This window comes from Acanthochromis polyacanthus, chromosome 10 (genome assembly GCF_021347895.1).
Source record: "Acanthochromis polyacanthus isolate Apoly-LR-REF ecotype Palm Island chromosome 10, KAUST_Apoly_ChrSc, whole genome shotgun sequence".
Lineage (NCBI taxonomy): Eukaryota > Metazoa > Chordata > Actinopteri > Pomacentridae > Acanthochromis > Acanthochromis polyacanthus.
Genome location: NC_067122.1, coordinates 17,526,282 through 17,548,898, shown reverse-complemented (window position 1 = coordinate 17,548,898; position 22,617 = coordinate 17,526,282). Strand labels below are relative to the sequence as shown.

Genomic DNA, 22,617 nt, shown 5'->3' with positions numbered 1-22,617 from the left:
TAAAAAATTTGGAGTCACTTAGAAATGTCCTTATTTTTGAAAGAAAACCTTTTTTTTTCAATGAAAATGACGTTAAATGAATCAGAAATACAGTCTAGACAAATGGCTATTCTAGCTGGAAACTGCTGATTTTCAATGGAATATCTACATAGGGGTACAGAGGAACATTTCCCGCAACCATCACTCCTGTGTTCGAATGCTACATTGTGTTAGCTAATGGAGTCGAAAGGCTAACTGATGATTAGAAAACTTTTGTGCCAATATGTTAGCACATGAATAAAAGTGTGACTTTTCATGGAAAATATGAAATAGCCTGGATGACCCCAAACTTTTGATCGGTAGAGTACATAACATGCTGTTGAATTAGTTAGCAGGCTCACACATTATAAACTGGGCCTCTATGCTTGAAATTGACAAATTAGTTTACAATCAGAATAAATGAAATAACATTCAGAGAGTGTGTACAGTATAAGGATCTCTGGTATTCTGAGTGTGTTCCAGGACTCTATTAGAGTCAACATCTAACTCAAGACTTGACATTGCTCAAGGTTTTGGTTTACAAATGAGCTCATTTCTCTTCCTGTTTGGTAATTAGGAGCCATCATCTATCTGTAGACTATCCCAGGAGAGCACTTGATCTGCGGTTTACTCAGCTCAGGACGTCTGTCTGAATTTACAAGGAAAAGGGGTGAAGCCAAATAGATCCCACTTGTCAACGAAACACACCCACGGAAAAGAACCATCATGGGACAAACACACATCCAAGAGTTTCTTTCCTTCATCCACACCTAGTTTCAGTGTGTGACATGAAAACATAGCTCATTCCTGTGGTGGGCTATTTTAAGACTAATAGCTCTAACAGGGATGAGTCCTCATTTCCTTTCGTTTCTCACATCTCACTGTCGCAAATTTTGTTTGTGTCTGAGCTCGCCTTAATCTCCATGGCAACAGTGGTAGAGGGAAACCCGTAATCAGCAGACAAAATCTGACTAAGAAATTCTTCTGCCGCTTGTGACGGCAAAACCAACACTATCCCAGAATAGAAGTCCTTGAGATCCCAGGCGTGGTTTGTTCTGTCATGTACTGAAGCACAGAGTGGGAAGGAAGTACATGGAGGTGTGAACTGTTGTATGAAAGAGTGATAATTGGACATGATTCTATCAGACAATTTTTTTCTCAGGCCTGAGAGAGAGAAATAAAAAATGAGAGGGAAGTGGGTCACGCCCTGGTCAGCTGTGGAAATCCAACTCAGCACACATGTGTGTCACCAGGAGTCCTGGCACGGCTTCTTTCAATAGAAAAGCTGGATTGAGTTGATGCGCACTCAGTGCTTGGTGGCTATTGTACAAAGTGTGTCGGGCAGGCCTGTGCGGGTGGCCAGAAACAATAATTCCACTTAGGCTCATAGAAACAAGCAGATGGATTAACTTCATTGCTGAAATGGGCCTTTAATGAATAAAACCTGGTTTTAAGTGTATTCCTGATCATGTACCTGTTTTGCAATGAGCACTGTAAAAGCAGTGGATTTATTTAACCTGATATAACCCTGAGAAGAAGAGTTGACATCAGGCTGTTGTGAGCAGCTGTCTAAATAGCCAGCAGGGCCTCGAAGCAGTCCGAGAGGACAGTCTCCCTCTGTGTGCAACTCCAGGGGAATCTGCAAAGCTGCAGTCTACATGGGAAAAAACGCTTTGACAATGTGTAACATACATGCAGCACAATGTTTGCTTATAGAAGGATACGTTCCTTCTGAGCCCAAAATGCTTTCTTTGTGATTTTTTTTTAGCTCCAGACATGTTTTTTTTTTTTTTTATGGTGGATGGATGTTTTACTGAAATATGAAGTCCTGCACCTTACTGAAAGCACCACAACTATGGTGAGAAGTACTCAAGAGAGACAAGTCCAAAATGCTTTCTGTGCAACCTGAGAAACAAAATTGAAGATTTTTGGAAAAACATAGAATTAACATGACCAACATGTGTTACCGATACTAAACAAAAATATGTCTCTACATACACTAGATATTTCCCATTTTTATTTGTGTCTTTATATGCTTTTATATGCTTTTTTTCTGCTGTTTTGTGCAAACAGTCTCTGATTCAGATTTTTTTTTTTTTTTTTGTCATGTGACTGTTGTGTGTTACTGACTCACTAAACGACTTCACAGTTGTGCTGAGGGGTGCTGACTTTTTAGTTTTTTACAGAATTTTGTTTCAACAAATGGTTTGTTTTTGGTGAAGACAAGACATGTAGAATAAAGTGATTTTGATGAAATAGGATGATTTTAAGATGAAATTTGGTTACATGTCCCAATAGAACAACACATCACCGATTTGTTCTGTTTTTCCAGTTTATGGTTGTGATAAATAGTGTAGCTTTGGCAATTTATTTAAAAATGACATGCCTTTCAAACCAGGGTTTTAGGGTTCAGAGGATTCATCTAATATGTTTTTAAAAAAAAAGAAAAAGAAAGAAAAACATTGGTGCATTAGTAACTTTACCTTTTTTGCGCAGTCATCTCTTTTGAAGATTTTTCATTTCAAAAATGTAATAAAAAAACTCAAGTGCTCATGTACCATGTTACCCTGCTTAGTAAGAAAGGTTGATGGTGCTGGTAACATGCAGCCCTGGAGCCAATGGTACCAGTGGAATGGTGCAGGGAGAGAGAAAGAAAAATCCCAGTTTACTAGAAGAGAGAGAACAGCGAGTTAACGGCGTGCAACAGGGGGATATAGAGAGCTAAAGCTGGATAGTGAAGCGTTACATTACCATTCTGTCCCTTGAAGACTGGCAGGTTAGCGAACACGACTGTGCAGTGTGCAATTTACTGCGCTGTTGTCACAGTACATGATTTGGGGCTTTCACAGTCTTCAATTTTAAACAATCAAGCTGTCACTCTTGTTTTGGGCCACCAACATGCAAAACGCTGGTGAGGTTTAACATTAACTTATAGAATTTTCCAAATTACAGACCACTGCCTTCTTAAAAACAGCATTAATCCCTGCAAGCTCAACAGCCCAAGGCGCAGGAGGAAGTGTAGGCGATCTCTTCTGCTCTGAATTATGGGATTTCCTTCAAGTCCCTGCGACCAGATGCTACATCAGAACGGTAGACATGTGTTGACTACACACACAGCACAGCCTATAGTAAGACTCACAGGAAGATTGTATTATGAAAAATATGAACCAAACATTACACGCCATCCTGGTGCTGTGAATGTATGAAAGATTAGCAGTGTCTTCTTTCTTTCTGTATGTTTGTTGGTGTTCTCTCCACACTCTGACTCCTCAAACCCCCCGCAGGGAAACAATAGAAAGCACAGCAAGACTCTGAATTTTATATTGTGTTTATTTGGGTTTCAGTCATATTTGTTTAAGAGTATCTCTGAAGTTTGCAACACTACACACAATGTGAACTTCAACCTGAAGTATCTTATCTGCAGTCGTTTAAAATGTGTAGTTGCAGAGGTGAAACACTGAGCAAAGCAGTTCAGTTACACTCTGCAGTTGTTGGTTATAATAGCAATGTGATCATACTTACCCAGACCGAATTCGTCATCTTTGTGCCAAGGAGGTTAAGCTTATCCACTGCTTGTAATGATGCAAGTTGTTCCTTCAAAGGCAGCAGACCAAATTAAAACCCCAACACCACCAGCCACTGACAAGCACTCCACTAGTATAGAAACCAGTGCAAAAGACTTGTTCATTTGACTAATCCTTACAGCTTCAGCCTCAGAAATAGAAACAATTATATAACTGAATGAGGTTATACTCTTCATTGAGCCTCCATTTGTACTGGATAGGTTTCGTGCTGCGACAAGAAAGACATTTTAAATTGCAGGAAAGTTGAATTTATGTAATAATCACCACCATAATAATATGTTAGACATTGAACAAATGCTGTAGTTGAAGATCAGCATAAAAGGGCATTATGGAGGATGTTTTTTGTTTGTTTGTCTGATTCACATAAAATGAATATATTGACCTTTAGTGGACTTGTATGTATGGTTTCTAAAAAAATAAAAAATAAAAAAAATAACTGTGGACATGGCAGGACCTGAAAAACATCAGCCAATCAACGCGCTCGGACCGAGGCGTTTGGTTTGCTCCCTTTCCTGTCAATCAAAAATCTTCCGGCTCAGGCCTAGTTACGTAGATTACGTACGCCTTGGACTTACGTGTTTTCTGTATGTGTTGCTTTGGTGTAGCTTCATAGTTAGCTGGCGAATTGTTTTGCTCATCTTTTTTTACATAATGGCAGATAAAGATCCAGGGGGACCCAGCCGTAAAAGACAACTTCACGAGTGCTACGCAAGTTTCTGGAGGGGGGCGTTTCTTCGTAAATGTTAAGAGGGGGGAAGTTAGAGGGGGGTGAGGGAGAGGTTGTATGTGCGCATGCTACGTTCAAAGTCGTAGGAAATTAAATCTCCTCTAATGCCTTCAAATGAATCATTTTGCAACTATATTACAATAAAATATTAATATACAGTTGATGTTAATTTTGCACTAACATGCTTTAATCTCAGCAAGAGGCCATCCAGGCTGCCGAATACAATTTGCTTTGCTTTGCCCCAACAAATTCCCATTTGTTGATACTATGTCCAAAGCACACACTTTTACTTGTTCGATTTGTTGCTTTTTGTTTGCTTATTTCTTTGTTGAAACAAAGCTACATTTCATGCATAGTTAGCCAGTGACTCATCCTGGCTTGCTCACTGAGACTACTCAGCCAGTACTGTCATTATCAGTGTCTCCCAATGATGCAGTCGAAGCCAGTAAGAACAAGAGACGCCACTGTTTTATTATGAAAGCACTCCCACATGGGCAGAGTCCAGTAACATGCAGGGTGACATTCTCTGTCTGTAAGCGCTATAAACACCTTTTTTCTGGATTATCTCTCAGCATCCACGATGAAGGTTAGAGAGACAAATAGTTTTTATGAAGACTGTTTTTCCCAAAGAAATTCTGAATGTGTTTGGTCCTGCATATTAATTCAGATGTGACAATTAGTTATACGGCGGATAGTAAAATAGTCGTAAAGCGGATGAGAAATTATGCCTTCAGTTGTGCTCAGACCTGCGTTGAACACAGACCATCCACTGTGCACACACTGAATCCGAGACCCATTAAAAAGAAGCTTTCTGCCAGCTCAGCAGTTGTTTTCATTGACTAGCTTTATAGGTATATAAATGAGATGCATGTCAGTGTGTTGAGGACTTAGAAACTTCGAAGCGATTTGAGTTGATACCAAAAGGCATGTTGTCGTCTTCGAGCATCTGTCGTTTTACTCTCCACAACCAGTAAAATAATTTAAATGGAGGTGTAAAACTCCCCATGCATTTTATGCCAAATTAAACCATAATGTTTCTCTCTTTCATAGTGGCGTTTGTTGCACATATAACCAGAGTCAATTAATCACAGAGGCTTTTCGCAACACGCTTTTTGAAATTGAAGTTGCTTTTCATCCTTCTTCAGTTAAAACTAATAGAGCACAAATGTTTGCAGCGCCACGTAATCAAGCATTGTTAATCTGAGAACACATTTGTGCTGTATTTGGAGTGGTCTGCACTGCAAAGAATACAATGTGCTTCACAGAATCGGCCTTTAAGCACCATGGGAAAGTGTCACAGTTATTTACAAAGGAACTTATTTACGGTCATAAGCACATCTGAGCGCCTTACACGGGAGATTAAAAGAGGTAAACTTTGCTCTGATCCGCTTTCAAGTTTTGGATCAGATTAAGCAAAAAATATTGAAAGTGGACGTACACACAGATTGAGCTACGACATTAAAACCGCCTGCCTGATGATATGCAAGTCCCATTCGTGTCGCCAAAACAGCCCCTTACCTCTCTTAACCTCTCTGGGTGTTCCTCTGGAGTCTGTCTGACACTGAAGCATTGACTGTAAGGACCTTTACAGGGCCATGTTTGGTCTGCAACAATTTTTAGTTTATCCCAACAGAACATGGTGCTGTAACAGAATGATTAGACACTTCACAGCGAGTGTCAGTGGAGCACGACCAGGATGTAATTACTGATCCCCAGAGACAGAGAGCATTCTGATGTGGTTAGAATGTTTTCTTTACTTATGAAATTAACAGAGTAATTATTGCCTACAAGCCTGATCTGGATCTCTAAAAGTCAACATATGCTATAATTTGTAGCAGCGACATGCAATATTCATCCTCTGTTTGTAGGTGATTCTTCCCCTATTGTAACCAGTCTTTTTTTATTATTATATTAAGATGGTGCAGCTGACTGACTGGGGTGTGTCAGAAGTGACGTTTCTGCGCACCGAGAGCAGGAGAGAAAGAATTTCTTGGCTTCTGTTACATATATAAAGTTTAAATTTTGCCAAACAAATCTTAATGTATATCATAGTATATTTATATATACAGCAATTGACTTAACTTGGATAATAATGTTCTGCCAGTTTGAATGCTACACAGTTGTTGTTGCAATACATTTGTAGATAGGATAAGAGCTCTTTTTAAAAAGCTAGATGACAGATATACTTCAGTAACAGTTCTTTTTTAAACGTTTTGTCATTAAAGAATAGACATTGGAATTGGGAAATAAAAACCAAAATGCCACCGTGGTCGGTTTGTTAACAGAAAATGGGTCGCTATAGTGCAGAGTAGACATAAAAGGGTGTGAACCGTGGAATATCCAGTAAGTTTGATGATACATAGATAGGATTTGTTCATCTTTCATTTAGTTGTTGCTATGAGTCAAGGATGAAAATATTGTCCAGGCATGTTACAGTTTTAACCCATAAATTGTGGTGGGATAAGAGGAAAAGCTAACCTCTTCTCTGAATGGATTAATATTAGAGTCTGGGGGGTCAGTAGAGGGTAAGAAACATCTCAGTCGAACTACTGATAAAACTTGACTAGAGCAATAGGGTTAAGAAGGACTAATGTATGGACGCCTGAGGAAGACATCAGAGAGCAAGTTATGAAATCACGCCCCTAATCTGTCTATTATTTTTGCACTTCAGAGAAGACATACACTCACCCAGTTCACACTGGCACACTTCAAACACATTTAACCTAATGATGGCCAGCCGGAATGTCCAGTTGTCTGTGAGCCACATGACCTAAAAAACAAACCGACTGAGCCAGAGATTAGTGTGAGGTTAACATGTAACATGTGAATGAATGTAGGTCAGTTGATCCAACGCCACAGAGTGTCACATGCCATAACTTTAAGTCGAGAGGTGAGAGTTTGTCAAGAATTGCTCTTTGGAGTCCTTTTTTCCAGAATGAACACATATAAAGAGCACACATGTATCAAGTTCGCAGTACGACTGATGTTGGGTCATATCACTGCAGCTAAAGGAGAACGAGACATCCATCTTAATGTGTCAGGGAGTAGGACAAAGGGAAAGCACTACCTGAGTAGTAGCACAATCGTGTGTGGTTCTATAATGACTTAATCATCTTATCAGTTTTACAGTACTAGAAAGGGAAACAAACAAAGCCTCCAAACATGGAACCATTAGGTACAGAGTCCTCAAACCAGTAACTGCCATTATACCCTGTCAATCAATGTTGCCAAGATGGTGTGACTCAGAATGTTTTCATATCATTATTATTAGATAAGTTATATGCATTTCATGTGATTGCGTGGTCACTCGGCAACTAGCAGAAAAACTTTTTTCCCTCGTTGCACTTTGATGTCACAAATTTGCGTGTCACCCAGTGTTACATGGAAACACGATGTAGGTTTTAGTTCTCAGTATAGGTGTGTTCATGTTATGTTTCTCTCTGTGAAACCCCGGCAGGGCACTGGGACACACATTCACACTACGAATGAGTTTTGTTTCTATGACAACAATATCTTGACAACATGTCACCCGTCTAATCGTTGATACGTGATAAACGAGCATCACCTCGAGTTTTTATCATTTCTGCTTGAGATAAGAGACATACAGAGCCAGAACAAATATGTCCTTTATTTCTGATGTAGAGTCCCACCCATATGACTGCCTACCTGAAAATGAGCTGCAGTGATGACATCAGCAGCTTTCTGAAACATTTGGAAATTTTCAATTTGCCACATTCAGAGTAGCTGTAAAAAAAAAAAAAAAGGCCAAGCACTCTGGAAAGAAAAGCTGGGTGCAGTGCTTTCTGTGTTAGGTTGACACATTTTCGGTGGAAAAATGACATTGGAGCTCAAAAAAATAAAACTATATGGAAACTTAATTGGTGCCTTAGCCTGGGGACAGAGTAGCTAACATTCTAGTCTTAAAATCAGTCAGTCTTTATTTTTGTGAAGTCACACATTAGATTAATCCAGGAGCATTTTTTTCCCTCTAAAATAGAAATTGCTTTTTCATGGCAATAAAAACATCCAGCATACGATTTGCTTGTAACTCCACATATCTTCTTAGGGAGGATGGATAGAGACAGAGGGTCCATCTTCATCAGATACAGGAAACAGCTGGGCCCTAAGCCTACAGGGCTCTAGCTCCACATTATAAGGGAGTTGACCTACTCTTCAGTGGCCGACCTGTGCTTTAACAGCTGAGAGGAAATGATTGTGAAGTAGGCTGGTGATCCTTCCTATCCAAGTTACAGGCCCAAAAGTCTCTGTGGCCACAGAAGAGAGGGAGAGCATGTTTGTCTTGTCAGCAAGCCAAAATAGCTTTCCCTCAGGAAACTCCTTGAAAACGCAAAGTCAGACCTGAATACTGCTTTGTGAGTCCCACGCTGCAGCTGAAGCAGCAGCAGGAAGAAAGTCAGAAGGTTTTCAGATTTTTTTATTTTCAGCTTTGTGACCTATTGTTAATGGATAGCTCGGACAGCAGGAAATAACAGAAATATCAAACAACTGAAAATTAATTATTACTGAGGTCTTAGTCGTGGGTTTAAAATGGGCTGGAAAACATCCTGATTAAAATGGATCTTTTATTTAAACCACAACCCCTACAGCATCCTCACACTGTAACAAGAGTACTGATTTAAGGAGCAGCTGTTAACTCTTTTGGTTTATGTAACCATATGTGTAAAAACACATATGGTGACTCCTGTTTGTGCTACCTTAATAGGAACAGTCCATGCAAAAACTTTGTCCCAGACCAGTGTGGGCCACTGAGACAAAGAACTGAAGTCCTTAACATTTCCTTGACCTTGTTTAACTCAATCGTACAAACCCTGTTCCATGGGGACTGGCCATTGTATTTTTCCATATGTTGTTTTTGCTGCACAGCAGACCACTTCCTGTCTTTTTCATGCCCACCAAACAATATGAGCCAGACTTTCCTTGGTTCCATTTTTTTTCTGTAAAGCACTCAGCTGAGACTCTTAGAGACCAGATACAACCTGGAGTTTGGTAAAGTTCAGACTGTGGTCTGGCAGTCGTCCAGTATTTTCACTTTCACACACACCTCTGGTAAATGTTAAAGAAAACATCCCACACGCTGACAGCACCACTAAAAATCTCAGATTAAAATCACTGAGGCTAAAGCAAAGCAATTTGATAGATTGTATGATGTGTGCAAAATTTATATATATATATGTATACACTATCGTCCAAAAGTGTCAGCCAGGCAATTTCATGTTTTCCATGAAAATTCCCACTTTTATTCATGTGTTCATGTGCTAACATAATTCCACAAGGGTTTTCTAATCATCAGTGAGCCTTTCAACACCATCAGCTAACATAGTGTAGCATTAGAACACAGGAGTGATGGTTGCTGGGAATGGGCCTCTGTACCCCTATGTAGATGTTCCATTGAAAATCAGCCATTTCCAGCTAGAATGGTCATTTACCACATTAAAAATGTCGAGACTGGATTTCTGATTAATTCAATGTTATTGTCATATCTATGCTATGCTATACTATGCTATGCTATACTATACTATACTATGCTATACTATACATAATATTGCAACATACTGTTGGCTCTTTAGCTCTCTTTTATAGTTCATGGTTACCGTACTAAAAAAATGCAGCTTTCTGTCCCATGTAGTTATTCATTCTCTGTCCTTATCTGTTTAGTCGCAGGGAGCTACATAAGTCCTGCCTAAGCATGTCTGCACATTACATTCAAGTGCTTTAGTATAAATAATGTATTACAAAGGCTCTCTATTCTCACTAGCAGAAAAGTACAGTACATTCTGCGTATGTGGCATTGATTAACTCAGCTACATTTGTTACTGCACTGATCTGTATCATATGGCTTTAGCTGGAAGAATTGTTTACAAAGATGCCCTGCACGGTTTACTGTGGGAATACAAAACTTTGTTTAGTAAGAACAGGCATTGCACAGCTCAGTTTGCATTTTTCCATTGTATGTAGCACTCAGTTTATTGTCAACTGTAGAAAGAATCAAAGGTCTAAATTGCTTTAATGCCAGGACAGAAATTGTACCGTTTATGATTGATAACACGACAACACCCTGACAGTCTATAAAAATGCATTCCTTTGCTTTTTGCCTCTCAACATCTAGACAGGCAGAATGTTTTTCCTTAATATTTATTTACATGTAGTTTAAAGTGGAGCACTGAGCGTTTTGACGAAACTCAATAGTCAAAATGTCTCATATGAAGACACAACATCTGTAAATACAAACATATTTAGTGACCTAGATAATGGCCTTACAAAACAATTATGTGTGCACCATGGCACGGTTCCCTCAGGAAATCAAAGCAAATAGAGCAAAGTAAGCAAAACTTAAGTACACACACACACGCTTAAGCACACACACACGTACACCTTTGGTTGGGGAGTGTTGCGTGTGAAGCTTGTTGAGTCTGCAGAGCGAGACAGCCTCTGCTCAGGGCTCCGTCTGCCTCAGAGTTATGCAACAGAGGCTTGGCCGCACCACGGGCTTACTTCTGATTGGCTTCATGAGACTTAGCGATTTGAATACCCTTCCTCCCCCGAAACACTTTCTGTCTGGAGTTCAACTGACTGAGAGAAGGGCTGTTTTGAATGACTGTACTTCATTTTAGAACATCCATAGCGCTGAAAGAAATCTTTCCTCATAATCTCCCCTCTAAAGGCGTGTTTTTCTCTTCTTTTTTTGGCAGTTGGACACACGAGAAGGAGGAGATCTTAAGCAAAAGAACATTTACTGAATAAAGAAAAAGAGGAGGAGACGCTCAAAGCTAAATCAACAAATCTAACCTCCTCCGGGATCTGGTTTCAACAGTGTAATTAAAGATGGGAGCTCACTTCAAAAGTGTGACAAGTCAAAAATGAAAAAAAAAGTTGTCTTACATAAGAATCTGAATTCCACTTATTCCTGCTATGAGATGCATGAGAAAGATGTTCTTTTTCTAGTTGACCTCTTCATCCAAGACCAAATATAGAGTGCAATACGAAGCCCAGAGCCTCAGAAAAGTCCTCAACTATGTAACCATAAAAAAACTTAATCTCAGTCTGGTTACAGCTTATAAACAACATGGACCACCAGAGATGAAAAGGTCTGCACTGGATATTTCAAGTGGCATTTTGCCTGCGAGGGCAAAAGACAAGACTAACACCTTTGTCAAATGTTATTTTATCATGCAAGTATGATATCTCTGGGAGAAAGTGCAATGAAACCCTGGAGGAGTTTGAAAGTTTTGACAAAGTCCTGAAATCTAGCAGAAGATTTTCACTTCTTGTTCTAAGTCTGTTTTGCAGGGTGAGGCAGTATTCAGTGCACTTTTTCAAAACAGGAAGAAAAGAACACACAAGCAAGTCGAGTGCTGCCAATCAGGGGGGAAAGCCATAACTTTGTTTTAATGAGAAAATAATAGGGTTTAAATTCTATATGTTTAGACTCATGCAAGGTGCTGACATATGTTGCACAGATGTGTACACTTCGACAGACTGAGTCACGTCATGGTTGCTTCTCTCTCGACTAAGTTACCAAAGCTGCAGATGTTTCATTAACAAACAACTGTGTTCGAAGATTGCTTTCGAATTTATTTAATCCCTGTTTGATGCATAAATACTACAGCAGTTTCTTTGCTGATGAACAAGAGAGGGAGGAACAGATGGAACAGATGCATCTCCTTCCTGCCTGTCTGTCCTTTTCATGGTCAACACATCAGTATTAATCCATGTCAGAGAGACAAAGAATCAATCAAAAGCCCTGTCACTTTCCTTGGCCCTTCAGTCCAAAGGGTAGTTGCCACCTAAAATAAACACAAGACCAGTGATCAGGGCATTTACTTGATGCCAAGTTTCACATGGTAAACAGTGAGGGCAGCGACCTGCATGGAATCACTCCCTGTACAGGCTATCTGTACCTGGGAAGCTCTTTTCTTAGAAATTGCATCATCTTATTGATTTTCAGTTCTTGAGACGTTTGCAGTCATCTGGTCAATTTACTCAGTCTGACTTGTGGTAGTCTGGATATCTTTTCTGATCACAAGTTGTGTGTCCTAAATTATAAGTCATAGAAGCTATGTATTTAAAATTATTTTGTCTAAAGTATTTTTATCTGCACAGTAACAGCTTTTATTTGCAATATTGTAATGGACATAGCAGGCTGCAGATTTGCTGCAAAAAAAAATCAACTATTCAAGGTGATGAGCCTTTTGTAGATCTCACCGGAAATGAGGTCTGGACAGTTGTTTACATGCATTGCTTTTGTAATCACTGTAACCGCTGCAAAACATGCTGAGGTGGCACTTTGGCAAACATAAAGAAGTTAAATATGAGTTCTGGTTTGGAGATTATGCAGAAGAGCAAACATGCGGTCGGACTTCTACCTCACACAAAGAGTCATCTATAGCCAGCATGTTCCATACAAGCAGGAGGTGCTGGAGTGTTCACACTCTCAGGCAGCATACAGAATATCAAATTTTATATATCGATTTCTCAGTTGGTGTGTTTCATTGGAGGCGCCACAGTTTGTCATTTATATGTCATAGTGTGTTACCAAAGAGAGCAGAAGGATAAGGTGGGAAGTGAGCTGTTTGTGAACTGGTTAGCAATCGAGCTGAACAAAGGGTCAGGAGTGTGTGTGCTTTTTTCCCCCCCGATATTGTCAATATACATACAGAACTTGTTGGCTCACGAGCCGGTGCACGTGCACGACTGCATGTGTACATTCTGAGTAGTGTTTGCTTTGCACTCCATGCATCTTTTGCCTGGGAACATGAAACCTAAATATAGAGAGCAAGGTCTGGCCTGCTGCTGTTTAACCTGCACATGAAGACTTATACAACAGCTGACATGGCAAGAATTAAGGTTGGTTGCAGCTTAAATGATACTTGGTCACAATTTTGGGAACTGTTCAAGCAACAAATGCTAACAATTCCTGACTTAACTCTCTAGATCAAACAAACAAGTTTTTTGCTTGCATATTTTGTGTTCTTTTAAGATTTTTAGATTAACAATTATGTTTCAAACTAGTAGCCTGAAGTCTGAACTTCAAAGGTTAAACTAAAAGTCGCATCAAATGTATCTGAAGTTGTCAAAAATTCTCTTGCACCTGCATCATGTGCAATGAAAAAATTATTAGCATCATCACAAATAAAATTTGAATAAGTAGTTTTCATACCTTTTGGGACAATAAACCTTGACTCGACTTTAAATGCAACATGACTTTTTATTCAAATCAATAAAAGCAGTCTGTGCATGCTGGAGCCCACATATCTAAGCATGTGTTTGCTTGCTTTAAACAGTTTGTTGAGTGAAAGGAACAAAAATATCATGAGATAAATGTCACAACAGGCTCATAACAATTTCAGAAAAAGATTTCTAAAAATGAGTCGACAACCGCGCGAAAATGTCCTTTGATGCGGGAGCTGGAAGACAAGGATTAGCTGAATCGCAAAACCCATTATTTCAGTCCAAATCTCTGAGCACCGCTTGAAAGCCCAGTGGCAACAGGTTGCAGCTTTTAAGTGCCTGTCACTGCAAATGGTTTGTGCGACTTCTAGCTTGCATTCATTAAGCGTGACAGCTGCTTAAGACGTCATCATAAAGCACTTGAAAGTGAACGTTCAGAATGATGGTTTGACACTGAAAGACCACGACACACATCACTGTGGGGCAAAATCATCAACTCATCTTCCTTGTCATGATAAAACCATCTTGTGCGGGAATATCTTCCAGATAATGTAACTCTTGCATAAAGCTTGAAAGTGTCAGCATGTGTCAGTGTGTAAAGGCCATCTGCATCTGAACAGACAGACATTTTTTTTGCTTGTTTTTTGCAGACTGAACACTTTTGCTCCCCTCTAATCATCGAAGTCAAGGGCAGTGTGCACTGAGTTGAACAAGTTCCTTTCTGACAATCAAAACCAGTGGCCAGGTTTGAAGGTCAGTACAAGATAGCACAAAAAATGAGCTGCATGCTAGTAGCCTTCTGTCATAAATAACCACAGTATAAGACACCATGAGTGCACCAAGTGTACATTTGTTTGTGTGAATTTGACTGTTTGCTTAGCTGTGTTTATGTTGGTTTGCATATGTGATGGTGCATTCAAGTTTGAGTGAAATCTTTGTGCGGAAAAGCACTCGTAGTTGATGTTTTTCATTTTCAATGCATGAGTATAAGCGTTCTTTGTTTTCCATGTCATAGTAATTATGCTGCCATTCATCTGCAGGGCAATACGGCAGGGTTGTCCTGCAGATAAATGACTTGAATCCAAGCCAAGCTATGTTTATACTTTTAACTTTATCATTTGTAACTGTGCCCACACTGATAGCAAGAATCACAATGTTCAGAAGATTTTCAGATATTGTCTGGGAGGATCGGCAATGACAGGAACACTGCCTAAATAGGCTATAAAACAAATAAACTGATGCCTTCAGACCTTCAGACATAACACATTTCAATTGCTGCTGAAAGCAGCATATCTTTTCTAATTTTGTGCCTAATTCCTACAAGGCACACATTCTTCACGTGCTATTCTTTCTGCACAGAACATTTTATCTTTAAAAATAAAAACACTGCACTCCAGCTTCCAGTAATAGCTCATTGTGAATAGTTGGTTTTTTTTTCACTCCTCAGGTCTTCAAGTTCATCTAAAGGGTCTTAAACCTAGCGGCAGGACTTAATTTTACAATGCAGAGCTGGGAATTTTAATATGTGAGGTATGTACAATATGTGCTTCTTAGGTGTTGATGAATGTCTGCCTCCTACAAACCTGTCAAACTCATCATCCGAGCTATGAGCGTCTTCACTGCTCTCCGCTAGCGGCCAGTTATCTGTCTGACTATCGTTCTGTCCGACTGTCAGTCACCCGAACCCGAGCAGCTGGGAATGCTGTTTGCTGATGTGTCTCCTCTGCAAATCGACACCTCGCTGCCTCAAAGCGCACCGACACCACTTTGCGGCAAATGATTTACAGATCAAAGAGGCTGTAGACGTGCACATATTTATGACCGACAAATTATGCTGGTTGCATCAGCACAATACTTTCATTCATTTTTAATGCATTTGGCGCGTTGAAAATCATTTTGCAGCATTTGCACAAGCAAGATCTTTTAAATTTCTTCCTTTTTCTAAACACTCAGATGCATATTGCCGCTTTCATCTTACATGAACACTGGGCTCCATTAGCTATTGTACTATCAGCGTTACCATTACCCTAAAGCTGAAAGATGTGTCATTATTATATAACAGCATAATGTTTTGTTTTAGCTGTTACATTTACTATAACTCAAGATGGCACCGTATCAAGTGATGTCATTTTCAGTGTGTGTGTAAACACTTAGCAGGTATTATGTTTGGCAGTGAAACAACGGTGTAATAGCTCTGCAGTATCATGTGAAACACAGAGTCAGAGGGTGCAGTATGTGTTTACATGCTTGCATACACCTGGGATTCAGGTTCAGACTGCGTGAGAGCGCGTTAATTTGTGAGGCCCATGATAAAAGGTGTTATGTAACAAATATGAGGTGTGAACTACTGTGGTGAATCATTTCGTCTCTAGGGAACTCCAGCTATAAGTTCAACACATACTTGGATTTCTTTACTGCGCTCTAGATAACTATAAATTAAAGTGATGGAATGTTATACAAATGTGGATGTTATAGAGATTAATTGCTACTACCAAGCCAAAAAATCATACAGTAATCCATTTAAGACACTAATCTGAAGTTAATAATTTCTTTATGCATCCACACCTTTTATAATGGCATAAATTGACGACGCAGTGACAGATCTGTCCCAGAATGCACACAGTCTACAATGAATGGTATTTTATATGCAGACTCAGTTACTAACACATACACAGAGCAATGCTCATTCATCTCCTGTCAGTGACAGAAGTTGAGTTCAGGCTTTTTCCTTCCAGTGAGGAGCTGTACTCGTGGGAATGAATGTTAAAAATTACATGCAGCAGTGAAAACTAGAGCGCACACATGCCACAGGTCCGGATGACAGAAGTAGCTCAAAGGCACAACGACACAGTTACAGACGAGAAAGCCAAGGCAGTTCTGCTTCCATGCTGAATGTTTTAACCAAATTTAAAACCCATGTGTTTGCATGGGTGACATAGGGTGACCAGACGTCCCTGAAAATCCGGGACAGTCCCTAAATTCAGCCGCTTGTCCCGGATCCCGAATTTTGCTCTAATTGTCCCGAAATTAGCCATACACCTGTTATAGGGTGACCAGACGTCCCTGAAAATCCGGGACAGTCCCTAAATTCAGCCGCTTGTCCCGGATCCCGAATTTTGCTCTAATTGTCCCGAAATTAGCCATACACCTGTTATCACGGTCCAAAAACATGACTGCCGGGCCGCTGCCTGGCCGTCTCGTCTCAGGCCTTCATGTCTCAGGCCTTCTGCAGCCTGCGCAGTGGTCACTCGCGCATGAATTATGACGTTTGTATTATATTTTTTATAGGCGCGAAATGTATGCTATGCTAACACACATTCATTGTTAAAATGGAGGTGAACAATGCTCCGGAAAAATCTGATGAACCCCCAGCAAAGAAAAAACGTCTGTGCAAATACCGAGAGGAATGGACGAGGAAATATACATGGGTAACGGCTGCATTTGGGGATGTAAATAAGGCGTTCTGTAAAGTGTGCCGAAAAGACTTTAGTATTTCTCACGGGGGAGAGTCAGACCTCAAGTCTCACGCTAGCGGCAAGCAGCATGTAAATAACACTAACGCTGTACAGACCAACACTTTGCTATCATCATTCTTCAAGCCACAGGATGACTCAGTGTACAGTAAGGTTGCTGCTGCAGAGTTAACTTCTGTATTTCACTGCGTTTCTCATCAGCAGTCATACCGGTCCCTTGACTGCGCAATGAAACTGACACCAAAACTGTACCAAGATTCAGCCATTGCCAAACTCATAAGCTGTGGTCGCACCAAAGCAGAGGCCCTTGTCACCAATGTACTGGCTCCTCTTGCATCTGACTTCACCCATAGCCTTGGCACAGAGCAGCTCTTTTTTTCTATCGCTACTGATGCTTCAAATAAAGGCAATGTGAAAACATTTCCTCTCTCAGTGAGATTTTGGACCCCAGAGCAAGGCATTCAGAACAGAGTGCTGGATTTCTATGAACAGGCAGAGGAAAGTGCGGATGCAATCACTGACATGTTGTTAAAAAAGTTAAAGGAAAACAACCTCCTCATCCACAACGTATCAGCTTTCTCCGCTGATAATGCGCCAGTAAATTATGGCAAGCGACACTCAGTTTACCAAAATCTAAAGCAGAAAAACAGCAAGATCATCCCAGCAAACTGCCCAGCTCACATCATCCACAATGCAGTTAAAAGGGCCTGCAATGTGCTACAAGTCGATGTTGAAAACATAGTTCTTAAATCATTCAACCATTTCAGCTGCTCCGCAAAAAGAGTTGCCAGTTTAAAAGAAATGTTTGAATTTGTTGATATGGAGTATCTTACCTTGTTACGCCACGTCCCCACACGCTGGTTGAGCTTGCTCCCTGCAATAAATCGACTGGTGAGCATCTGGCCTGCTGTGAAAAGTTATTTTTTGTCGCTGGGCCAGGAGGAATGCCCCCGTGCCATTTGGGATGCGCTCAAGGGGCACGAGCATGGCGAACAAGATGATCCAAATGAGCTTGAAATCACGTTCTTCTTCCTTCAGAATGTTCTCAAAATATTCTCCACAGCTGTCCTCAGTCTTGAAAGCAACAGTCTCACTTCAGTTGAGGTATATGGAGTGATGAACGACCTCCGAGTCAAACTGCAGCAGCGCAAAAACGACGCTTTCTTTGGCACAAAAGTGGATGATATTATGGCTTCCTCTCCCAGCAATAAAGTTGACCGGCTACGCCAAGAGTTTAGCTCTTTCTTACAAGTTGCTGTGGATTACTTGGAGAAGTGGTTCGACTTTTCACAAACTGGATATCTCTACAATGTACAGTGTTTAAATATCAAGGAACAAAGAGAGATCAGATACAGTAAACTTAAAGACGCAGTGTGCGCTCTTAACATGGAAGAGCATCTGGACTTGGATGAGCTCTATAACGAAAACTGCGCTCTGAAGAATGTATTGGCCCATCTGGACACGAGCAGCAACTCAGTTGGCGATCTTTGGGCCCAAGTACTGAAGACCCCGTCCACGTTTCCGCAGTTTACAAAATTATTGTCCTTCGTCCTCAGCGTTCCTGTGAGCAATGCTTACTCAGAGCGGGTCTTCTCCATCATGAAAGGCGCTTGGACTGACGTGCGAAACAGGTGTTCAATGGAGCTTGTCCGTGCAGAGATAAAAATTAAAATGAATCTGGCTATGACCTGTGCAGAGTTCTACAAATTCATCCTGGAGAACAAGAAGGCCCTCTTTGCTGTGAAATCATCCGCGAAATACAGCAACAGCACCGAGTCGTCACAAAAGCCTCCTTCGAGGTAGAAGCCAGACTATGAAAGATGCGTTTTACCCTTTACCTTGTTATAATAACAGTCACTGATTCCCGTTTTTTTGTCTCATAGGCAAACAAATGAAGACAACACCCGTGGCAGCAGAGATATGGGAGAAACGTCATAATCTAATAAAAACCGTTGCCAAGAGATTTTAGTTTATGAATTAATTAGGCCTATGCTAAGAGTTTAAATGAATTAAAATTACCTTTTTTTGTTCTGTTTTTAAGCAGGCCTACAATGAACTGTTTTCAGTTGGGCAACTTGTCAAAATACAATGCTTGTTGTTAAATAAAACTATAACTTCTAAAGAAATAAATGTGTAAATGTCTTCGAAATTAATAATAATAATAATAATAATAAATTAAAAAAAGAAAAAAGAAAAACAGTGTACCCCCCCCCCCCCCCCCCCCCCCCCCCCCCGGCACAGCGTCCCGGATTTTAGTCATTGCCATCTGGTCACCCTACTGACACTTGAATGAAAACATTTAAGTATAAACAAGGAGAATCTTAGTTCAGATTTACAAAAGCTTCACTCTGCATTGTATTATCCTTCATTTAAAGGAATCACATTCATTCTGACCCAAGGAGCTTAAAACTAAAGCAAAAGAAAGCTTTCACTCATTATGTTTTGTCTTATGCGTGTTTTATAGATGAACCTGAATAAAACAGATGAGGCTTACCCTCCATTTGATTCTAGAAATTACATTTTATTAAATTTCAGTTGGATTGAATTGGATTTCATTTGACTTGATGCATGAATGAGATAAATCTTCTCGGTTTAATTTGTCATCCACAGGTGCCCTGAAGTTCGGTTTTGGGTCCTGAAAATGCGGAAAGCTTATAATTTGGATTGTTTCTAGCAATGCTGCAGGTTAAGTCTAAACTTGTTTGTTGTTTGCCCTCAAAGAAGCAGCATCTGTAGCAAATCGCTGCTGGAATGCAACAGCAGTATAAAGCAAGCTAAGGGGTGGCCTTAGCTGTAATTTAAGAAAAACATAATCACGTACTGTAGCTGCCAATATAGGAACATAAAGATTTGGACCTCTAACAATCCTTTCTGATCCACAATCGCTCCACACAGCTGGGGACAGGTTAAACGGCTGTAAAGCAATCCTCATAAAGTTCACAACCCCGGAAAACCACAGGAAGGCAATAAACCATCAGAGAACATGCTGTTCTCCAATCCAAGAGAAGCTCAAAGGAGGCGGCTCCCCAACATGGGAGCAGAGCCGGACAGGTGGGATCTCTCAGGATATTTCATATTCACTATTCTCTGTGTGCCAGTGTGTCATTATGCAGTATAATTATATGTGTTCAATAGTAGAATTTAATTATATGGTTGTATATGCCCAACGTTTTTGATCCAATTCTAACTGTTGTGTAGCGGAGCATAAACTCATGATTTATTATCCAATGACTGGTGGAAAAATTAGTGAAGAAACTGTTACGTATCACAAACTGTACGTTACTTAAGACATTAAGTTCAAATGAAATCAATTGTTAACAATAGATTCACTAAAGCAAAAAAGTAAAACTAAACACACTGAACTGATAACTTTTTCAGAAAGAGATTTACTGATCTTCTGTTTTGTATCATGATAATAATAGTTAGGACAACAATAATATGCAGATTAAAATGTGTTTGAAAGATGTGCACTGAGAACAGCATGAACCATCTCTGGTTCACACACAATGTGGATCATTACATAAAATGTTTTTCATTCCAATTTGCGAGGAGGTGTCACACTCAAGGTTGCGCAACGGTTTGGCATTCATCATGCAAGTTTCCGCTCGCATAATTTTGGGACATCACCTCGTCAGGCACACCTGCGAAAAGTCTGGAAGGTGAAATGTTTCTGTTCAGCGCTGTCTATCCTCACACCATATGTTCGTACTGAGCTGGGTAAAAAGGCTTTTGTTTATTCTGCACCTTCTGCCTGGAATATGTTGCAGAAAGACTTCAAATTAACTGAGTTGATCTCATTGAGTGCCTTTAAACCAAAACTGCGAGTTCTTGAGGCCATTTCCACAACTTTTATAACTTGCTTGTAAATTTAATTATTGTTGTTATTTTTGCTGATTTATTTTTGTTTACTTAAAAAAAATTCGTATTTTAATTATGTCTTAACTGTGTAACTTTGTAACTGTTTTGTATTTGCTGCTGCCTGTCTTGGCCAAGACTCCATTGAAAAAGAGGTTCTTAATCTCAATGGGGTCTTCCTGGTTAAATAAAATAAAATAAAAAAACATTGGTCCACTTTCTGTCTGTCTCACACGACTGTGTACAAGCTGCAAATGATTGTCACAATTTTTCATAGAGACAGATAAAACTGAAACAGTTTTATCAAGATGAGTTGAGCTGAGTCATCCTGTCCTTCCTTCTACTATTTTACTCGTGAGAATCTCTACGAAGTCGGAGTGGAAACTCTAATTGCCCACAAAACTGTAAATTGACCAAACACTTCGAAACACAGTTAAGCTACGAGAAAGAAGGCAAATGCAGCTTGTGTGATACAATGAGATGTTTTCTTGTTAAACATCAGAAGAAATCACTGCAAGTCACGTTTTAAACACGCTGTGCTTTCCTCACGCCGTGTTTAATTGAATTTCTGCAGATGTTTTTTTTAAAAATGTGTGACTCAGATAAAGACTACTGATAATAATTCCCCTGAAGAATTGATACCTTATCACGGTGGAGAAATGCGTGTATCCCTGTGGTTCTTGGAAATCAGATAAGATATGAAAGTGCAACAGCCCATTGATGGATCTCCTTAGGCAAAATTGACCTAGAGGAAGGACCAGAGAAAGACTGATTCAAACACCCTGTAATAAACTGACTAGGGAGACCAAGACCTGGGGATGGCTCCAGTAGGGGGGCTCGCTGGTGGCTTGGCCTTAGCCCATGGGCCTCTGTCATGCACAGCTGAAAGACACAACTTGGAGTCGCTACCTGCTGGGACAGGCAGCAGGTATAGTGGTTAGGCATGCTGATGTCTGGCATCACAGACAGGGTCTAAGGATTTTTCCATACACTCAGCAAACACAGGGTAAAATGGAAATCGTATCAAGAACTGTAAATTCTGTTCAGCTACATCACATTCAGATGGACAGCAGGAATCCTGTAGTAAAGGAGCTTAACAGGAAGCAAGTGTGGTGATTATCTAATATCCAGTGCATTGCATATTGTACTGTATTTAAAGTACGGCTACGATTTTGGCATCTTCAACCATCCTCAACACTTTTACCCCGGAGACATTTTACAAGTCATAGCAGCAAATGCAAAGATGTTATTAATGACATCACTTATGACTTTATTGCATCTATATGAGCTTATTCTAAGGCTCAGCTACTGTGGCTGAGTCACCAAGAGTTAATGGAATACAGCTATCGGATCGGTCACACCTGCTTTTTTGACAAGTCGAAATGTCAAATCATCATTACTGTCTGCCTTACATCACTGCCAGTCACGGAAAACACTTAACTGAAACGACCTCTTTAGCTTCTTAAAAATACCTGCTGCATTCAATCTTAGCACGACTGTTAAGTAAGAGATTGACAGCCTTAGTAGAACAATTTATCTGTTTTTTTACAGTGCATTTTCCCCAAAATGTAACACAGAAATATTATATTGTATTGTAATCTGTTTTGCTAGTTTAATTTCTGTTTGTTTTTAATATAGTAGGCCTTTTTCATGGCTGCCGATTAAAATTTGGCTATAAGATCCTGGCATCTGGGAACTGAGCTCATGACTTACTAGAATCCTGTGAAACATGTGCTCTTCACCACAGTATCTTCTTTTAAATCACTTCTGA

General features: G+C 40.0%; 1 protein-coding gene and 1 long non-coding RNA gene across 2 annotated transcripts in view; both read left to right on the top strand.

Annotated features, from left to right (window-relative positions):
• The window catches only part of LOC127535921 (uncharacterized), a 36,687-nt gene extending 20,225 nt beyond the window's left edge, over positions 1-16,462 (top strand). The window contains exons 2-3 of the long non-coding RNA XR_007944852.1: positions 14,169-14,271; positions 14,966-16,462. This is a non-coding gene — a long non-coding RNA (uncharacterized LOC127535921). The remainder of the gene's footprint in view (positions 1-14,168; positions 14,272-14,965) is intronic.
• A 97-nt stretch (positions 16,463-16,559) lies between these two features.
• Positions 16,560-19,031, top strand: LOC127535920 (uncharacterized). Its single transcript, XM_051954919.1, has 2 exons — positions 16,560-18,790; positions 18,875-19,031. The coding sequence occupies exons 1-2, from the start codon at positions 16,848-16,850 to the stop codon at positions 18,927-18,929; spliced, it is 1,998 nt and encodes a 665-aa protein (XP_051810879.1). The 5' UTR covers positions 16,560-16,847; the 3' UTR covers positions 18,930-19,031.
• The last annotated feature ends 3,586 nt before the right edge of the window (positions 19,032-22,617 follow it).